We start from the raw sequence: 17,703 nt of genomic DNA, 5'->3' as shown, positions 1-17,703 counted from the left end.
GAAAGGAAAGGAAAGACAATAGGGTCTGTGGATTAGGGTTTAGGCCATTATTATCCAAAAACCCTTCAAAACTTAAAAACACTTGTTAAGAAGTTACAAGATCCGATAGATTTACCAAATAAGGCAGACCAGTCAGAAACCTGTACTGGTCCTCCCAGTAAAATGGAATAAAATAAAAAGTACCAGAACAAGGCCTCTATTGTTCTGGGAAAACGCTTCTTAAAAACCTCATGGAAAAAAAGCATTTGGGATTAGAAAAAAAGTAGAAGAAAAACTGAATGAACAGCACACAGGACAGCCCCACATATGAAGAGGATACACCACCAAGTTTCTGCTTCTGAATTCAGAAATGATTAAAGCTTAACTTAAGCTAGAGTCACTATCCCCATCTCAAAAATATCCAACCAATCCAGGAGCCCTGGTGATGACCACAAAGCAAAGAAAGCCCTGGCAACCCCAGTGTGGGTTTGGTAAACCCCAGCACACCTGGCACTCAGATGCACAAGCAGAGACAACAGGTGAGGCCACCCACCAATGCTTGCCAGGCAGCTGCGCTGGTCAGTGGCAGCTACACTTGAGCAGCAGGAGGAAGAGTGTGTGGGGGGTAGGGCTTTATGGGAGACCAGGATTTCCCTGATTGAGGACCAGAAATTGGATGGGACCAAGTAAGGCAACCTGAAAAAGGCCTCATTTGCTTGTGAAAAGAAGTGAGAATTTCCCAGGTTTATTTTCATCAGCTTGGGAGAGGAAAAGAAAAATTCTTTACAGATGTTGTATAACTCAGACCCAGGTATGTAATTATTGAACTAAAGACTTTGATAATTTGTCCAGCTCATTGCTGTTACATGCTCTCTGGATGAAAACAAAGGCATTTATACATAGTGATACTAGGGATGACATAATTTATCTCTGGTATTAGTTGACATGAGGTATGAGGCTAACATGACTGTTACCTGGCAACAAGTGAAGGGTTACTTCCTTCTCTGTTACTTCTTTTTCGTTTGTGTGGATTTCCTAAAAAAGAAGAACAAAGGGTAATATTTTTCTTTAAGGGCTCAAAATGAATAACTTAAAGCCACGCTTTCAGAATACACACAAAAATATCATATACTCTCAGGAGTTTTTATTTGAGAAGCTAGTTACTTTTTTAAAAAGTATTTTTAACTAAAGGAAGACAAAATTCTAATAAATTAGTTTAATGTATTAAACTATTTAGGACGGACAAATATTAGTTGTCCCAATTGGTGGGGCAGGGATGGGCACTCCCTATCTAAAGGATCAAATGTCAGAGAGCAAAATGAGGCAGCTCAAACACTGAGTCAGAAAGAGAACAGAAGCCATTCCACAGAATGATTCCCATCTGCCTTCGGTGAGCGTCAAGGACTGAAAGCAAAAGATTAAAGAGAAAATGGACTTAGTCAAAGTCTTGAAGGCTAAGAACATGAATATATGAATGCATTGAGTCAATACTGATCCATCTATTTTGTAGCATGCGAGGAGGACTCAGTAAAAATAGCTGGAACAAACATTCTTTACCCATTCTAAGTTACCTAAGACCCCAAGACAGTGCCATGGGATACAATCACTTCTAATAATGAATTAAGGCAAGGTTCTGTGTCACTGTTTCTCAATAAAAATATCTTCAAATGCCTCCCAGTTAGGTTCAGTTTATTGGATATTCAAAAATAAGCAGTAATCCTTAATGAATTAATGGACCAAAGATAGTCATAACTAGCTGTTAACATAACAAGAGAGACATGGAGAGCCTCCTAATGCAATCTGACATACCTATCAAGTATTCCTGCCAAAATAGCTCAATCTGTTTGAGCTTCTATGTCAATCTACCAATTTATAAGAAACGCTGAGACAGAAAACCATGTTGAATGACACCACGGGGACTCAACCAGTCAAATCCTGACTAGGAAATTCTATAAGTTTTATTTGTCAACAAATAAAACTGGAATTTTTGTTTTGTTTTGTTTTTGGCAGAAAGCTCTGGGTGTATGAGTTTGCTAAAGTTCTTAATTCAGACTGAAATACGGCATTAGAAGAAACTTGGGTACAGCTAAGGCAGGGAGAGGCTAGACAGCTCATCTTGATGCTGAAGAAGACAGTCATGGCTGTTTCAGAGAACCCATTTTGGGCAAGATCTATTTTAGAGATGGCTACAGTTTCCATCCCAGGATGGAGTCAAGTCCCACTGAGGCAGTGTTTCTCAAACTTGGGCGGGGAGGGGTATCAGATTATCTGTTACCTCTACAGACACTTAGGCCTTATCACAAGCCTAAGGATTCTGAGTATAGGGGATGCCGCTGGGCCTCTGGTTTTGTAAAAAGCTCCCCATATGATTCTGCTGTATTGTTCTAGGTCAGCTCCTTTGAGAATCTAATGCCTGATGATCTGAGATGGACCTGAGGCAGTGATGCTAGTGCTGGGGAGTGGCTGCAAATACAGATGAAGCTTTGCTCACTTGCCTGCCACTATGTGGCCCTGTTCCTAACAGGCCACAGACCAATACTGGTCCACAGCCCAGGGTTTGGGGAGCCCTGCTCTAGGTTATGCACGAGAGACTACAGATGTACTTCATTTTATTGTGCTTTGCTTTATTTCACTTAACAGATGTTGTATTTTTTACAAACTGAAGGCAAGACTCTCCACCCGCAAAAAGATTATTACAACTAGCTTTTTTGTGAACCTTGCTTTACTGTGGTGGTCCAGAACCAAACCCACAATATCTCCAAGGTACGCCTATATTAACACATGTGTAAATGCTATGTATTTTGGTAATTTAGAAATTCTCATTGAGAGTTTTCATCATCTGTCATTGGCAAAGAACTAAACTAAAGTACAATTATTTTTGACAGGTTTATCATCTTTCTCTGAGCAGAAAGCAAAGCTATTCATTAAATTCAATCAGCTGTCAGAAAACTCCAGTGATCTTGACTCGTGCTGGGGATTCAGTTCAAACACTGAACCCAGCATGGAAAATGCTACCTATTATGTCCCCAGAAGTATCTATCACCTTAGGATGATAAATATTTATACTATCCAAAACCATCTAATATCAATCCTTAAAATGATTAATGGAATTCTTTCTTTACATTCCATAAACAAAACAATCAAGAGATATTCTTTAGAATTCTGTCCTACCCAAAAACTCCCTTTCTGCAGACAACTGTGCCCTGTTCCCATGTCCTAGAGTGAACTCCCTGCTCCCCATCAACTGTACAGGGAAGCAGACAGCTGTCCACAAAGGGCTAATCATTTTATCTTCTCCATTAATTTGGATGGGGGGCTAAACTTTAACTAGAGACGTGTAGATCTGGCTACACTGTGGGGAAGCAGCAGGAGCTGTTCTGCAGAGAATGAGACACATGAAGAGATTACGTGGAAATAAAACCACAACCCCCAGACACACAGTCACGGCCTGGACTCCCATGGCTTTCCAAGCTCAACCACACCTTTGGCCCACAGTTCCCTAAAACACACCTATATTTTTATAATAAATCCTCTTGTTGGCAACAGTGAGTTTCTGCTGATTGTCACCAAGGATATTAGTATTAGGTCAATTGCATTAACAATAAAGAAACCAGATGACTAGTAACATCACACAACATGTCAATGCACAATACATCCAAGTTCACAGATTTAGGAACCACTGCCATAGGCACCACCTCCAAGATGTCAGCGAAGTCATGTGCCAGAACTAGAAACTAGGATACACAGCCTCAAGTGTGTGGGTTTCAAGTGGGATGAGGATGCATGAGGCCTCCAAGCTAGAAATCCTCAGAGGATTTTGCCATTATTCAGCGATTAAAAGCCCCTGAATGGCTTTCCTTGGCTGCTACCACCACAATCCCTGCATGACCTCTCCAGGTGTAGAGGCACATACCCCTCCTACCCCCTCCCCTAAAGCACAAGAAGAAACTAACTTAAATAAGGAGAAAAAAAACCCACAGTAGTCTCAGCCTTGTCATTTCCAAACTAAGTCACATATGTATTTGCATATATATAGACACCCATGTACTTAAAGCAAAGAATAAAGAAGACAGTGGAGGTTTGTATATGGAAAGGGAGGAGATTTATAAGAGACAAAGATAACTTAAATGAATCCCTACCAAGTGCTGCTAGGTAAACAGGAGCTCGCAGTGCAGTGGGTAAAACTGACAATCATTAATACACAATGATTAATACAATATGATAGATACCGTAAAAAAGGTATTGATGTGGAGACCTAAAGAGAGAGCTAAACTCCAAAGAGGGGATCTCTTTAGTGGGACCAATAAAGGGAAGAGGGGGAGGAGAGACTATTTAAGAAAGTGCTTCTGGGTAAGAGGCTTATAAGGAATGTCTAGCAGTTCAAGAGATGGACAAGCAAACAGAAGAGGAAAGAGAAGGCACAAAGACAAGGAGTTCAGCAAGAGAGGTGCGAAGTATGGCTGGGCAAGTGGTGGGCTGGTCACAGCCTGAAGCTTTTTAAGCAGGGGAGTGAATTAAGCACACAGTATTTATTATCCCCAATAAATGTCTTTCAGGAAAAAGCACAGGACTAACTCAAGAACCGGAGTAAGTCCTAGCCTATGAAGATATCAGGAGGATCTTGGGCAAGTGTCCTGGCCTCAAGTGTCCTGGCCCATCTAAAAGGAATTAAGAGCTGTAATGCTTGCCTTGTGAGATAATGCATACGACAGCTGTTCAAGGTCAAAATCATGACATGGAAGTGAGCCTTGAGTATGCATCCCCAGAAAGGACGTAAGGTCCTTGGTGCCTTTCCCTCAACGGAAATGGAAAAAGAAGACCACTGTAGACCCACTCTCACCATTCCAAATCACTCTGTCACTACATGGAACCATATTCTCAAAAAGATGAATATCAGTCTACTAGAGCATTTCTGGAAGAAAAAAGAAAAAGGCTGGAGACCCTTTCCCACTCATACCCATGTCTGTCAAATGCCCCAAAAGCTTACTATACATTTTTCATTTTAAAAGTACTGACTGTTCTTCTTCCCTAGAATAATGGTAAAGAACTTCTGATGCTGGCAACAAGTTGCTGACCAAAAATTGATCTGATAGAGAAAAGGGAAAACACAAAGCAGCTAAGTCAGCGAGGAGCCACATTTTATAAAGCATTTGGTGAATTTCAACACTGGACCAGGATGACAGAAAAACCACCGAGATTCCTAACAGGACTCAATTTCTTACTAAAATTGCCACCATTCATCAGACTTCCCTCAGCATTGCAGACAAAGAAAGGAGAGGTCAGAATAACAGCAAGATACACACTGCTACTGCTGAAAAGCCAGCATCCAAGAAAAAGTATCCTACAGTAATCATCAAATGCCCATGAGCCGCTGCCTCAAATGCCACTACACGAATTATAACAAAACTTTATTCATCCAAAACGCAGATCACTCAGCAACTTCACCTATTTGGAACACAGTTGAAAAGTAAAAGTCAGTAAGGTTTCTGAACAATAAAAACATATGCCCAAATTTGTACATGGCAATCAAAACCTACAATCTCTTTGTCAGTTTTCATTTTGACTTCATGCTTTTGACAAGAGTCAACATTAAACTTTTATTATGTGCCAGATAAGTACTTATTAGTATCTCATTAAGTTCCCAAACTTCAGCAACTAGTATTATGTCAATTTTACAGATGAAGAAACTGAGTCTTAGAGAGGTTCAGTGACTTTCCTTTTACAGGAAAAAAGCCGCTAACGCAGGGTTCATGCCCAACCCTGACTCACTCCGGAGTTCACTCCCTTCGTTGTTGGGTAGCAGATCTAACAAACGTGGTCTCCGGTTTCCTACTACAAAAGAGAAAATAGCTGTAATATCCACTGCCTACAACAGGACACCAGTCTCCTATTACAAAGTTGATTAGAGCGAACTAGAAAAATTCCCTTAAGAGAATTTTACTTCACCGTACGTGGATTTGCCACATACAGGACAAAAGCATGTGAAAGCTCAAGTCAGCTAACAATCCTGAGAATCTGGTGAGAAGCTGAAAAGCAGCTTGGTCATTTTTATTCCATGGGTTCTCAAGAAGTAAAATTATCTAGTTTCTTATCAAGTTTACGTTCAGGGTACACATCTTCTCAAAAGCATTACTGGACCTAGAGTCCATGAGAAGGGCGTGCCAGAGCCTACCAACCTTGAGGAGAATGGGGTGCTGGCAGGGGTTCCTACAGTGAAGTTATCATAGGCCAAAGTACTTATAAATGTTCACATCGCCGCTTCACTGCTACCAGCACTTTAAGTCAAAAACTGAAGCTGTTATTCTCAGTTCAATTTAATCCAGCCAGAGGGGCAAATTCCAAGAGGCGACATCCCTAAAGTTTCCAAAACACAATTTCTTTTGATTGTGTTTGGCACCAAAGTGCTAAAAAGGACACAATGCAGACGTTTTATTTCCTCATCTCTACTTCTCTAAAATGGACATTTAATACTCTTTGTTTTCTGCACTAAAAAAGAAAAATCTCAAGGGGGAAATGTATTTGCATCCACATAATAAGTGGACCTTAGAACGAAACTGACCTTTTTTAGAGCAGAAAGTTGTATTTTTGATACAGCATAGTACTAATAATATCTGGGGTTTTTTTTTTTTCCCCCTTTGTTCCTCCTGACGTCTCTCTGTGCATGTACTAAAATAGAAATAATACGGACTTGGATGTCACAGTCCAAATCCAGCTCTGGTACTTACAGACAAGACCTTGGGCATGTCACTTTACCTGACTGAGCTTTGGTTTCCTCCTACATAAATGAAAACAATACTAGCTAACGTGAGGATCTGAAGCGATTGCGTGTGTAAACACCTGGCACATGTATTCAGTAAATGGGAGTTGTTACAGCTGCTGGACACAGCAGGATCTGTGCTGCTGCTCAATTTTTTTTTTTTTTTATCCCCCTTTCCTTTGATGAGAAAGCAATTCAGATATACTATTTACAAGCTGCAATTATTCAAGATTCTGTCCCATGAGTAATTTCTACTTCCTTTCTCAATCCTGCTTCCCACCAAAAACAAAACAAAAAAACAAAACAAAAAAAAACTAATCTAACTACTTAGGAGGCACCTCGATTCTTTTTCTGTGGATCAGAAACTCCTGCAATTACCACCACCCAAGCTGGCCCTAATTACTAAGCCTTTGACTACACAGAACTTATCTGATGCCATGGAAAAAGAAATGGCATTTTTCTATTAATAGGATTTGTTTTCTACAAGCCCACAATGATTTTGTATCTTATCTCCTGCAATAGAAAGTACTTGGAATCCACCTCACGACCAGAAGAAGAAGCTAATGGCTTTCTTAGGGGAGAACACCACATCCGAGGGACTGCCAAGGCATGCCGTACAAAAGTAAAGCTTTTTGACTGATTTTATTGAAAGATTAAGTTGCTGAAAGTTGGTAACCAATTAAGAATCCTACTCAGCCAAAAAAAAAAAGATGAAACACTGCCATGTGCAAGCAACATGGATGAATCCTGAGATTATGCTAAGTGAAATAAGTCAGATGGAAAAGGACAAGAACCATATGATTTCACTCCTATGTGGGATATAAATGCCAGCAAATGAACAAAACAAGCAAACAAACGAAAACCCAAACTCATGGATACAGACAACAGAATGGTGGTTACCAGAGGGAAGAGGGGTGGTGGGAAGACAAAGAGAGCAAAGGGAGTCAAACACGTGGTGATGGAGAGAGCTTAGACTTTGGGTGGAGAGCACACAATAGGGTGCGCAGGTTTTGTGAAGGTGTACATCTGAAATTTATATAATGTGATACGCCAATGGTATTGTAATAATTTTTTTTTTAAAGAATAAAAACCTATAAAAGCACATCACGCATTGGAATTTAAGGAGCCACACAGTAGACAACCAACGCTAATTTCTAACCCCTCTGGTTAACACTTCGAAAAAATTATAAATATACACAATTCAATTCTACAGATAATCAACGCAGGAAAAAAATAAGTACCACCACTACTACCATCACCGTCCCCCCCAACCCGATCAAAACACACCCGTCCTGAGAAAAGAAATAACTTACATGACTCCAATAAATTAGGGTACACAAAAAGGAATCATAAAAAAAATTCCCATCTCAAAAAACGGAATTTCTTCTTTTAATTTGGGAAGCTATCCGTCCTATAGTTCCTTCACCCCTATATTTTCACAACCAGTTTCGAATACAAAAAAAAAAAAAAAAAGAACAAATCTGGAGATATTTCAATGTTCCTGAGAAAGAGTTGAAACATCTGTTGAGTGTTGCTCCCAGGAGAATAAATATAGGTGAATGGAGTAGAAGGAAAAGTGATCACTCACAAGGGTACAGGAGTGCCCACATCTGGATGTGCCAAGTCTGGATATGCATCTGAAAGCATGCCACAGGACATGATGAAATTCCCACGTGTATACCCTATTTCTGATAATGCTGTGTTCTGAATGTGTGTAGGTTACGGTCTGCAGGGGCAAATGTACTGGCCGAGTGGTTAAACGCTGTCCAACATGACCTTTCCAGTTGGATAAATAAATACAGTCACTTCCTTATCGACATTACAAATTACTACATTGTGACTCAGGGGTCGTTTGTGGACTGTAGACTGTAGAAATCACAAATGTCCAATCTGTGAATGCCAAAGTGGGCACTTTCGAGGAGGAGCCCTTATTGAGGATGAGCAGTGAATAATGATGACGAACATTTCCTGAGCCTTACGTGCCAGGCAGTATAAAGGGCTTTATACTTACCAACTCATTTAATTCTCACAGCAAGCCTTTGAAGCAGGGTTATTATACCCACTGTTATCTCCACTTTGCAAATGAAGACACCCAGCTAGTATGTGGTGGAGGTGGAAGCCAAATCCGGTAGCTGGCTCAGTCTGTTCTTAGGTGATGCCATACTGCCTCTTATATAAATGAAGATACTATTTCTTATATATATGAAAGGAATAAAGGTAAAAAGGAAAACCAGGACAGAAAGGTCAGTATCAGCTAAACTCACCTGAAAGTAGGCCAAAGCAAGCATCACCAAAGGTGCCCAGGAAAAGCCTAAAAGTGTTGTGGAGAGGCAAAGGGGGGCTGAAGGGGAAAATCACAGAGCAAAAAAACACCTGCCCCCCCAGCAGTATCAGCCGGCTGCATGGGGAAGAACTTGGACTTCTTCAACACCCGTGCAGCTACCTCTTACGACCGACTCCAATGGGTCCTCCAAGGCGTAAATCTCTGATGGTTACCCCGACCAACCCTTGGGAGTGAAATGGGGATTTTCTGATTCACCACATTCTAGGAAAGGCTCCAACCAGAAACAACACTGCCATGCACTGCGGACTCTTCTGCGCTTCCCTTCGGGAGCAGGTGGTCTATAGGTCAGCTGAAGAGCCCACCTTTACAACTCCTTCTCCTTCACCCTCGATAGCCAATCACCAAATTCAATCAATATTACCTACCCAACATGTCTAGAATCCATGGCCCCCTCCTATCTCCACCAGCACCACCTTAGCCCACACTATCATCACCTCCCACGTGGCTGCATCTGTCCTCTTTCTAACCTATGCTCCACCCTATAAAGCACCAGTGATCCTTTCAGGACACAGTGTGCTTTGGATGACCGGCAGGAAAAAGACAATGATTTAATACAGCCTATAAGGCCCCACGCAGCCCGGCCCCTAAACACTTGTCCATTCTGGTCTCCTACCTTTCTCTTCCTCAGTCTGTACGTTGGCCACACTGCCTTCTTTCACCCTCCCATACCTGCATGCTCCTTCCTATCCTGGGTTGTTTCCACAGGAAGTTCCTTCTGCTCCAAATGCTTCTCCTTTCCCTCTTTGCCCTGTGAATTTTGCATATCCTCCAGATCTGGAGACAAGGGAAGTCTTCTCTGATACCAGGTTCTTAGATCCCCATGTATCTCTCCCTCCTAACACTTGTCAAAATGCAATTTCACACCTATTTATGTAATTATTAAGTCTACCTCCCTACCATCTTATAAACTCTTTCAGAGCAGGTCTTTTGTGTTTTTTTGCTTACCATATAGCCCCAGAATCTAATACAGGCCTTGTACACAGTAAAGGCTCAAAAGATTTCACTGAATAGTGTAATTAGCGAGAGGTTTAAAAAAATAATGACTTTAAATAGCGAGAGGTTTAAAAAAAACCTCCAGCACGTCTCAGAGAAACACATGGGATATTGAGATACGATATCACAGGGCCTGGGCGTGAACATGGATGGCACCAGCAAACGCTCTAACCACACTGCAGTACTGGGTAAAGACTGCATTCCATTCAAGACTGTCACCTATGTGGTGTTAAGCCAGAAAGAGCAGTCGTGAAGCCTGTCCAGTCAAAAATCCAGGAGCGCAACAGCCGTGGCTGGGCCCGCCATCATCCCAGGAACAGCAACCAATTCAGCCGGTGTCCGGTGACAGCTGCCTCTGTCCTTTCCTTGTTCTCTGGGGTGCCGGAACCTCTCAAACTGTCACCTGGTTTCAGTGGGCCCTTAACGTTTTGCTCCTTCTATTCCACTCTTCTTCAACTCTGACACTCCTGACCCAGACTTTTCTCTGAAGACACCTGAAAACTAACTCAGTTCAAAGTGATGCAAATTTTCAACAAACGTGGCAGGTTAAACATAGCCTGCGTGCTTTTAGCAGCACCTCTTGCTACTCTATCTGAATTTGGACAAAGCTTGCTACTGTGGCACAAAAAAACAGCAAAGACTGCTAGCACCGGTCACGGAATGTCCAAATTTTCAAAACCCAGTGGCCTGAATTCAGCTAGAATAGTAACATGAACATAAATGGAGAGTGGTTCTGCCGAAGCGGTAGCGGGGTTGAGGTTTTGTTAATTCCTTATTTCGACATTTGCCCCAATGTTATGGTGATTCTTTTAGTTTAATTTAAAAAGAGGATTAGGGCATGGATAACAAGTTTCCGAGTTTCTGCACATTTAACCCCACAGATCAAAAGGAGCTACATCTGTTCCTGCTCTCACTGTGCTCATCAACAATTCTAAGGGTCCCGCCGCTGCCACTGCCCCCACATTATCTAAGAACCTCACCAAGTGCTGAGGCAGAAGTGCTCTCATTCTGGCAAAGTCAATGCCAGATAAGATGTGAGAACTGCCACCCATTCTTTAGCAAGCTGCAGCCGAAGGAGACACACCCAATGGAACTTCCTTCATGCAGCTGGCCTAGCATTAAAAGCTGTCAATCTGTTCTCTTCTCAGAACTCTGTTTCTGAGAAGGACCGGCCCAAAGCAGGGGTCCAATGAGCCTGAGAAGCGAAATCAGTGTTAACACCCATCTCTAACAATTCATTTCAACGAACGGCTCCTGAATATCCTAAATACCAAGTGCCAAGGATAAAAAGATGAGTAAGAACTGACTTCTGCCCTCAAGAAGTTCAGACAAAAAAATAATTGGAACTCAGGACAATCAGTGCAATAAATACTATAAGCCTGCAAAAGATTGTATCTCTATGCATCATCTCATTTAATCCTCACAGTCTTATTAACTACCATTATTGTTCTCGTTTTAGAGGTGAGGAAAACAAAGCTGACCCAAGATAAGTGGGACTCAAGTCTCAGTTTACCTGACCACAGTCACGCTCTTCACTACAACTTGCCTGTTCTGCTGACGACATCCTCCCCCAAGATACTGTCTCCTCCCCCTTGCCTTTCCCACATTTTTTTAATTGACTGAACTGTCATTTCTTGTGCACCTGCTCTATTCCAGCCCTGCGAACCCGGGAATGAACACAACACAGAGCCCCACCTTCCCTAAGTGCATAAGAGACCAAGCACAGTACAAGCAATAATAAAGACGTGTGCAGGTGCGACTCTAGAAGGATGCACTATGATGGGAACACAACAGAAACACCTAGCCACACTCAGAGAGCGTCAGAGAGCACTGTTACCTCAGGAAATGCCATTTATACTGAGACCTGAAAGTCAGCAAAAATGAGTTCGAGGCCAATCGACCAACACTCTTTCTGGCTGCTCTTTCTCAAGTCTCCTTTCCAGACACAGACAGGGTTCTCGTCCCTCCTAAGGAGCCCTGCTCCCTGGATGAGCATTCTGACTCACTGCCAACGATATTTGCTGATGATCCGCAAATGGCTCTTCCCTCCAGCTCTCTCTTCAGAGCTCCATACCTGGACACCCGAATGGCCTCCAGGCCTCCTGCACTGGAATGTGCCTCCGAATTCACATTTCGAAATCAGTCATCCCTCCCTCACACCTCACTGACCCTGCTCGTCCTTCTCTGGACTCCGGCTCAGTAGATGGCCCCGTCGTCCACTCAGCTAGCCATGCCAAACACCCAGGAGTCCCCTTAACTACTCCCCGCCCTTCACGTTCTGTCTGCTCTGGTTTCTTACCAGCTCCGGCACCCGTCCACGTCGGTCCATCCTGCTGCTGCTCTCTTACTTAAGGCCACCATCATCCCTCACCTGGCACGCCTGGTGATTACAGACGCACTTCTGTCTAGTCCCCACTGCACCCACTGGGCCCACCCGATCCACTGTCCCCCAGTCCTGCCCATCCAATTCACTGTCCAATCCACAGTCCACCCAATTCAAACCTTTCTTTGATCCAACTTCCCTCCTATAGAGCGAAAATTTCTTACCTTATCTGGCTTCCCAATGACGCCAACTGGAGGTGAAAGCTGTACCTTTATGTATTTTTAGCCTCAACTAGCATATAATTTCTAACAGATAGTAAACTGTCAATAAAATTCTACTGAATAAATAAATGAAAACATACAAAGAGAAATAATTCTTGATTCTGGTAATATTCTTTAATCCTAAACACAGTTCTTGAGAGATTAAAGAAAAAGCTCTATTAAAAATTGCTACCAAAGTATACGATTAGTGCCAGACATTACTGAACTTTTGTCACGCTCCTCCCTTAGCTGGCTTTCTGAAACACACTCTAGTCTCATCAACAGGGCAGTGGCATATTTAAAGCCAGACTTTAAATCTGAACCCTTATTACTGAGGATACAAACTAAAGACTAAATGATTCAATTGCTGTCCAGTTCTAGGGAGCTAGAAATCAAAACAGGATTTGTTTCCTGGAGCTGATGCCGAGGGCTGCTGGTTCCCCGCTCCTGGCCAGAGAGCTCCGCTCCCTTAAAGCCAGCCTGACTAGCAGGCCCATTCCCCTCTGAGAGCATGACTCGGTGCTGCCATCACAGCTGACTCTACTAACTCGACACTGTCTTTGGCAATTACAAGCAAAAATTACTCTAACAAAAAAACAGTATTTGAAGCCATGGAAGCAGACATGAAGTAAGAGGCAAACTGACAGCCCTTGTCTGGACTCAAGGTACCAGACCACAGCCAGCCATGAAGGTACCTGGTCTTTAAGGACTCTGTTATTTACTCAGCATGCAAATCAGTTCTCAGCCACAACAAGTGTTCACTTCATAGGGCTAGATGGGAACTTTCGAGAGCATTTCAGACTAAGCATTTATAATCCTCGAAAATATATGTCTAACTTAACCACATAAATATATACTTTGCTGGAGGTTTACTATGTCCACTTGTACATGTCCTATGTAAGATTTTTCACCCCCACTTTACAGATAAGGCCAATGAAGCTCCAAGAGGTTAAATAATGTGCCTGGGCTCATTCAGCTAAACAGGTGGTGACTGAACTTTTTCTCCGAAGTTCTGACACCAAGTTTAATACTTTTTATTCTCAACTTGGTTTTTGTAAAAGCTTTAAGACATAACTCACACACCATATAATTCACCCACTTAAACTGTATAATTCAGTTGCGTTTAGTATATTCCCAGATCACCACAATCAATTTTAGAACATTTTCATTACGCCTAAAAGAAACTGTATGCCCATTAGGATTCATCCTCTCGTTCTCCCTATCCACCCCTCTCCCTGCCCCTAGCCCGAGGCGACTACCAATCTTAAACTTTTTTCCTATTACAAAATATTACCATCGAGTATCCTTTCAACTATAACAAGTCTTCAGGACAGAGAAATAGGCAACAACCTTTGAGAGTTCACTACCCTAATGACTAACCAATACTCACTCATGTATCTATTCTAAATCCTTTCTTTCACATTTAGACTGCTTTTTCCCCTTATCTCAGATTTTTTTCTTAAAAGAAGGAATTAACTGCTCACTAAGACCCAAACTAAAGCCTTTGCTGTTTTGACAGCTCATCATTTATTGAAGGGCAGTGAAAGTATTACTCATCCACGCTTCTTAGCAAGGATCACTCTTACCAGGCATTCCCCAGGCCTTTAAACAATCCAAACGCTTTATCGAGCTCTCCCAAGTAAGACACTCAAGGCAGAGCTGAAATGGTAAGACCCAAATACCAGTGTAAGCCTCAGAACCCACAGATCTGATCTTACCAATATTTAGCTGGCTCAATTCCAATAGAGGGTCTGCTCGCTTGATGGAACAATTTGAAACTGCCTGAAGAAGCAAAGGGCAGCCAAGACACGTCACAGGGAACTGGACTTCAAGCATCCATGCAAGTCGCCGGTTTAACAAACTATACTCACGGTGACAGCTAAAAGGAATATTTTGGGGCAAAGCACCTCATGCTAAAGCTGACTCTTGGGGTATAAAGATCAAGGGTAGAGTCAGCAGTCACACTGAAGGCATAGCAGTTCTCAACATCACTCTGCAGAAAGACACAAGAGCCTCTGAATGACCCTCCCACCAGCCACCTTCGGAAGCCCCCTGCTGGGATGGCTGAGGGCCACAGTCCTCTCTGAAGCTACCCGAGCTCCACATACGCCACACAGAGTGGCGCTACAGCCCTGCTCTGAAGGACTGATCTGTTAGGAAAACAAGACCCACAGACATCGAGCAACTGTAACCAAGGAGTAGAGAATAAATGCTCAACCGCATCAGCAAGAACCAAGAGCTATGGACAGCCTGTATCAGAGACAAAAAGAAAGCGAGAATGTTGGTGAGGAAAGACCTAAGTATGCAAAGATGATAAAGCGGCAAGAACCTCTGAGAATGCCTGGCCAGGTGCTTTTCAAAGTGCCCTCCTGCAGCCTTTCTCTTATACTCTATTTGGGTTTCCCCTAAGACGTCATGTGAAATAGCAGCTCTCAACAAGGGATAGGGGAGAGATCACAGCTCCCCGAAAGAAAAGCAGCGTCCTCCTGCAGGTGTTCCCCCGCCAGACACACGCACACCCTCCCCCGCCGCGGCACAGCCCATCTCCGAAGCTAGACTTGGGACAGTGTATTTTGAAAAAGTTCCTCAAAGAACCACATTGTTTAATTAAGTTTCTTGTGCAAAACAGGTTTAATAACACTAGCCTGATCCAACTCTACAAATCAGGAAATGAGGGCAAAAGAGGCGAAGGGGCTCCACCCTCAGAGCCACACAGAAAAGAAATGGCCACCGTCCAGATCTCCCAAGTCCAAGTTCATACTCTTTCACCAACTAGAAGCAGGCAGATTCTGTGGTGAGCGTGAAAGTGTGTTAAGGTTTGGACCAGTGGAAGGGGCAGGAGGAAGGGAGGGCTCGAATAGGAAAATGGCACATGAAAGCTGCATCCAGGAGCCTGGCCGCACTGCGCGGCGTGACTCGGGGTGCCGCAGAGGGACCGGTGGCAGGTGAAGAGACCAGTTAAGCAGCTGTGATCTGTGGCCCCAAGCACAGCAGGAGATGCTGGCAGAATGGGTGGCAATGGAAATGAAGACAGACTACCACAGAGGCCCCCCCCCAAAGGGCACCCTGGGGACGGGAGAGAGAGGGGGCCACTGCAGGTCCTCCTAGAAACCTTGAGACAGGGACAATACTGTTACAGGAGGACGGAGAGGGAACCCCTCTGAGTAGATAGGAAAGGTGCCACTGTGAGTACGGCACAGTCCTACAAGATGGGCAGCGCCCCAGCTCCAGACACAGCCGCCGAGAGGGCAAGGGAAGAACGATGCTGGAAGGGAATGGAGGCCAAGTCTTGCCATCATCAGGACCTGCACCGGTGGTCCACAGACGCACACACGCGTGCGCACGCACACGCGCACAGCTTCTAGGGAGAAGAGTAATAGCCACTACAACAGTTAACATTTAGTAAGTGTTTATTATATGCCAGGTACTCTGTTAACTTTTCATGGACCACCTCACTAAAGACTAACAACAATCTTATGGGCTAGATGCTGTTATTTTTATTCATTCCCATTTCACAAATCAGGGAACTGAGGCTCAGAGAGTTAAATACCCTGCCCAAAGCCACACAATTAACAAGCGGCATTGCTCTCACTCCAAAGCCACACTCTTAACCACCACATGACACTGAAAGAGGTAGCGCTGAGATGTGTGCAAGTGCTCAGAGAAAGGTGTCAGGTGGCAGTTTCGGGGCTGTCAGTGTCTTATAATTTAAAGTAACTGACGTGACTAACAGCAGCTGCAGAAACACATGGCGTTGCCTTCTGTGCTGCCCCTGTCCCTGCCCCTCCCCCTCCGGGACATATAAATACTAGATCAGCAGAGGAGCAAAACACCTTGCGGCAGGAGCTTTCCCATGGTTTTGGAGCACGAGGAGCCAGGGGCCAAGGAGAAGGTGCCCGGAGGCTCCCAAAGGGTCAGACCAACCTAATGGTACAGCAACACTCAGAGAGAGGAAGACACTGTCCTGCACGGCCCAGCAGCACCCCTGGGGTTCCTCTTCGGGTCTTCTCTCACTTGCACCCCTGGGCACACGCCTTATAGAAAGCATCAAGGCAGGTGCTCCAGCCACCTGGTCCCAACGCGTGGATGAGCCTTTCACACTGTCCCTCTCACCTGCCCGCTGCACCATGCCCCTGCTCCCCACCCCAGGGCCCACGTTATTGCTGCCCTTTCCAAGTCCTGTACAGCCTTAGAGGAGGCCGGCGCTGTGGCAGGCTCTGCAGGGGGCCCTCCTCCGTGCTGACAGCATTCTGTGTCCTCTTCCCTTGTGAGCAGGCAGCACCCACCCCCGTGCATTAGAACCATCTGTTAACTTGCTATCTCTCCAACAGAATGTGAACCTCCTGAGTACGCAGCCTGTTTTTTGGTTTTTTTTTTTTTTTTTTTTTTTTTGCATTCCTAATTCAAACACAGTGCTTGGCAAATGGTAGATAAACAATCAATAATTCTTCCGATTCGAGTTAATAATAATAATAACAGCACCCAGCAATTGTTGAGCATCTACCATGTCAGGTCCTGAGCTGGGTATGCGTGGTATTTCTTCTCATGCTCAAATTAAGCCTGCAGGGCAGATGGTCATCCAATGCTGCAGGTGAGGAAAGGAAATCTTGGGGTTGAAGTAACACGGATTTCGAGGGATTAAAGCAAAGCAGGAATTCACTTTTATGCCTGGAGAAAAGGCAGGAACACAGCGGGATTTTTTCATCCAAAAACTGGGCTCGTTCCCTCCAAGGTATTCTTAGGAGTTGTAAAACTCTCTTAGCAAAAACAAAAGCGAAAAAACCCAGCAGCTCTGGACCATTGTCTGAAAAAGGGGTTGGCAGAGGGAAAGGCAGACTTCAAAATACTTCACCGCTGTGGCCAGGGCTTCGTACACAAGCCCCGCTTCCCTGGTGGCTGGCCCCGCCTTTCCCAAAAAGCCAACAGCTGAGGGTTTAGATGCCACCTCCGAAAGCCTGCCTGCCAGCCAGGTCTATGAGGAACAATGAAGGATAGGCACAGGAGGGAAAAGTGATGACGATATTATTTTAGGAAAAGCATTTTGCTT

The 17,703-nt window shown here is 43.9% G+C and overlaps 1 protein-coding gene across 6 annotated transcripts in view; it reads right to left on the bottom strand.

The window, feature by feature from the left end:
* Nucleotides 1-17,703, bottom strand: part of MTMR12 (myotubularin related protein 12) — a 74,364-nt gene that overhangs the window by 49,765 nt on the left and 6,896 nt on the right. For all 6 annotated transcript variants that reach the window (XM_016138281.2, XM_016138282.2, XM_036225489.1 and 3 more), the window contains exon 2: nucleotides 954-1,014. In XM_016138281.2, coding sequence (XP_015993767.2) covers nucleotides 954-1,014 — 61 coding nt within the window. The remainder of the gene's footprint in view (nucleotides 1-953; nucleotides 1,015-17,703) is intronic.

Source organism: Rousettus aegyptiacus, unplaced genomic scaffold (assembly GCF_014176215.1).
Source record: "Rousettus aegyptiacus isolate mRouAeg1 unplaced genomic scaffold, mRouAeg1.p scaffold_m13_p_8, whole genome shotgun sequence".
NCBI lineage: Eukaryota > Metazoa > Chordata > Mammalia > Chiroptera > Pteropodidae > Rousettus > Rousettus aegyptiacus.
This window is presented reverse-complemented; position numbering and strand designations above follow the sequence as displayed.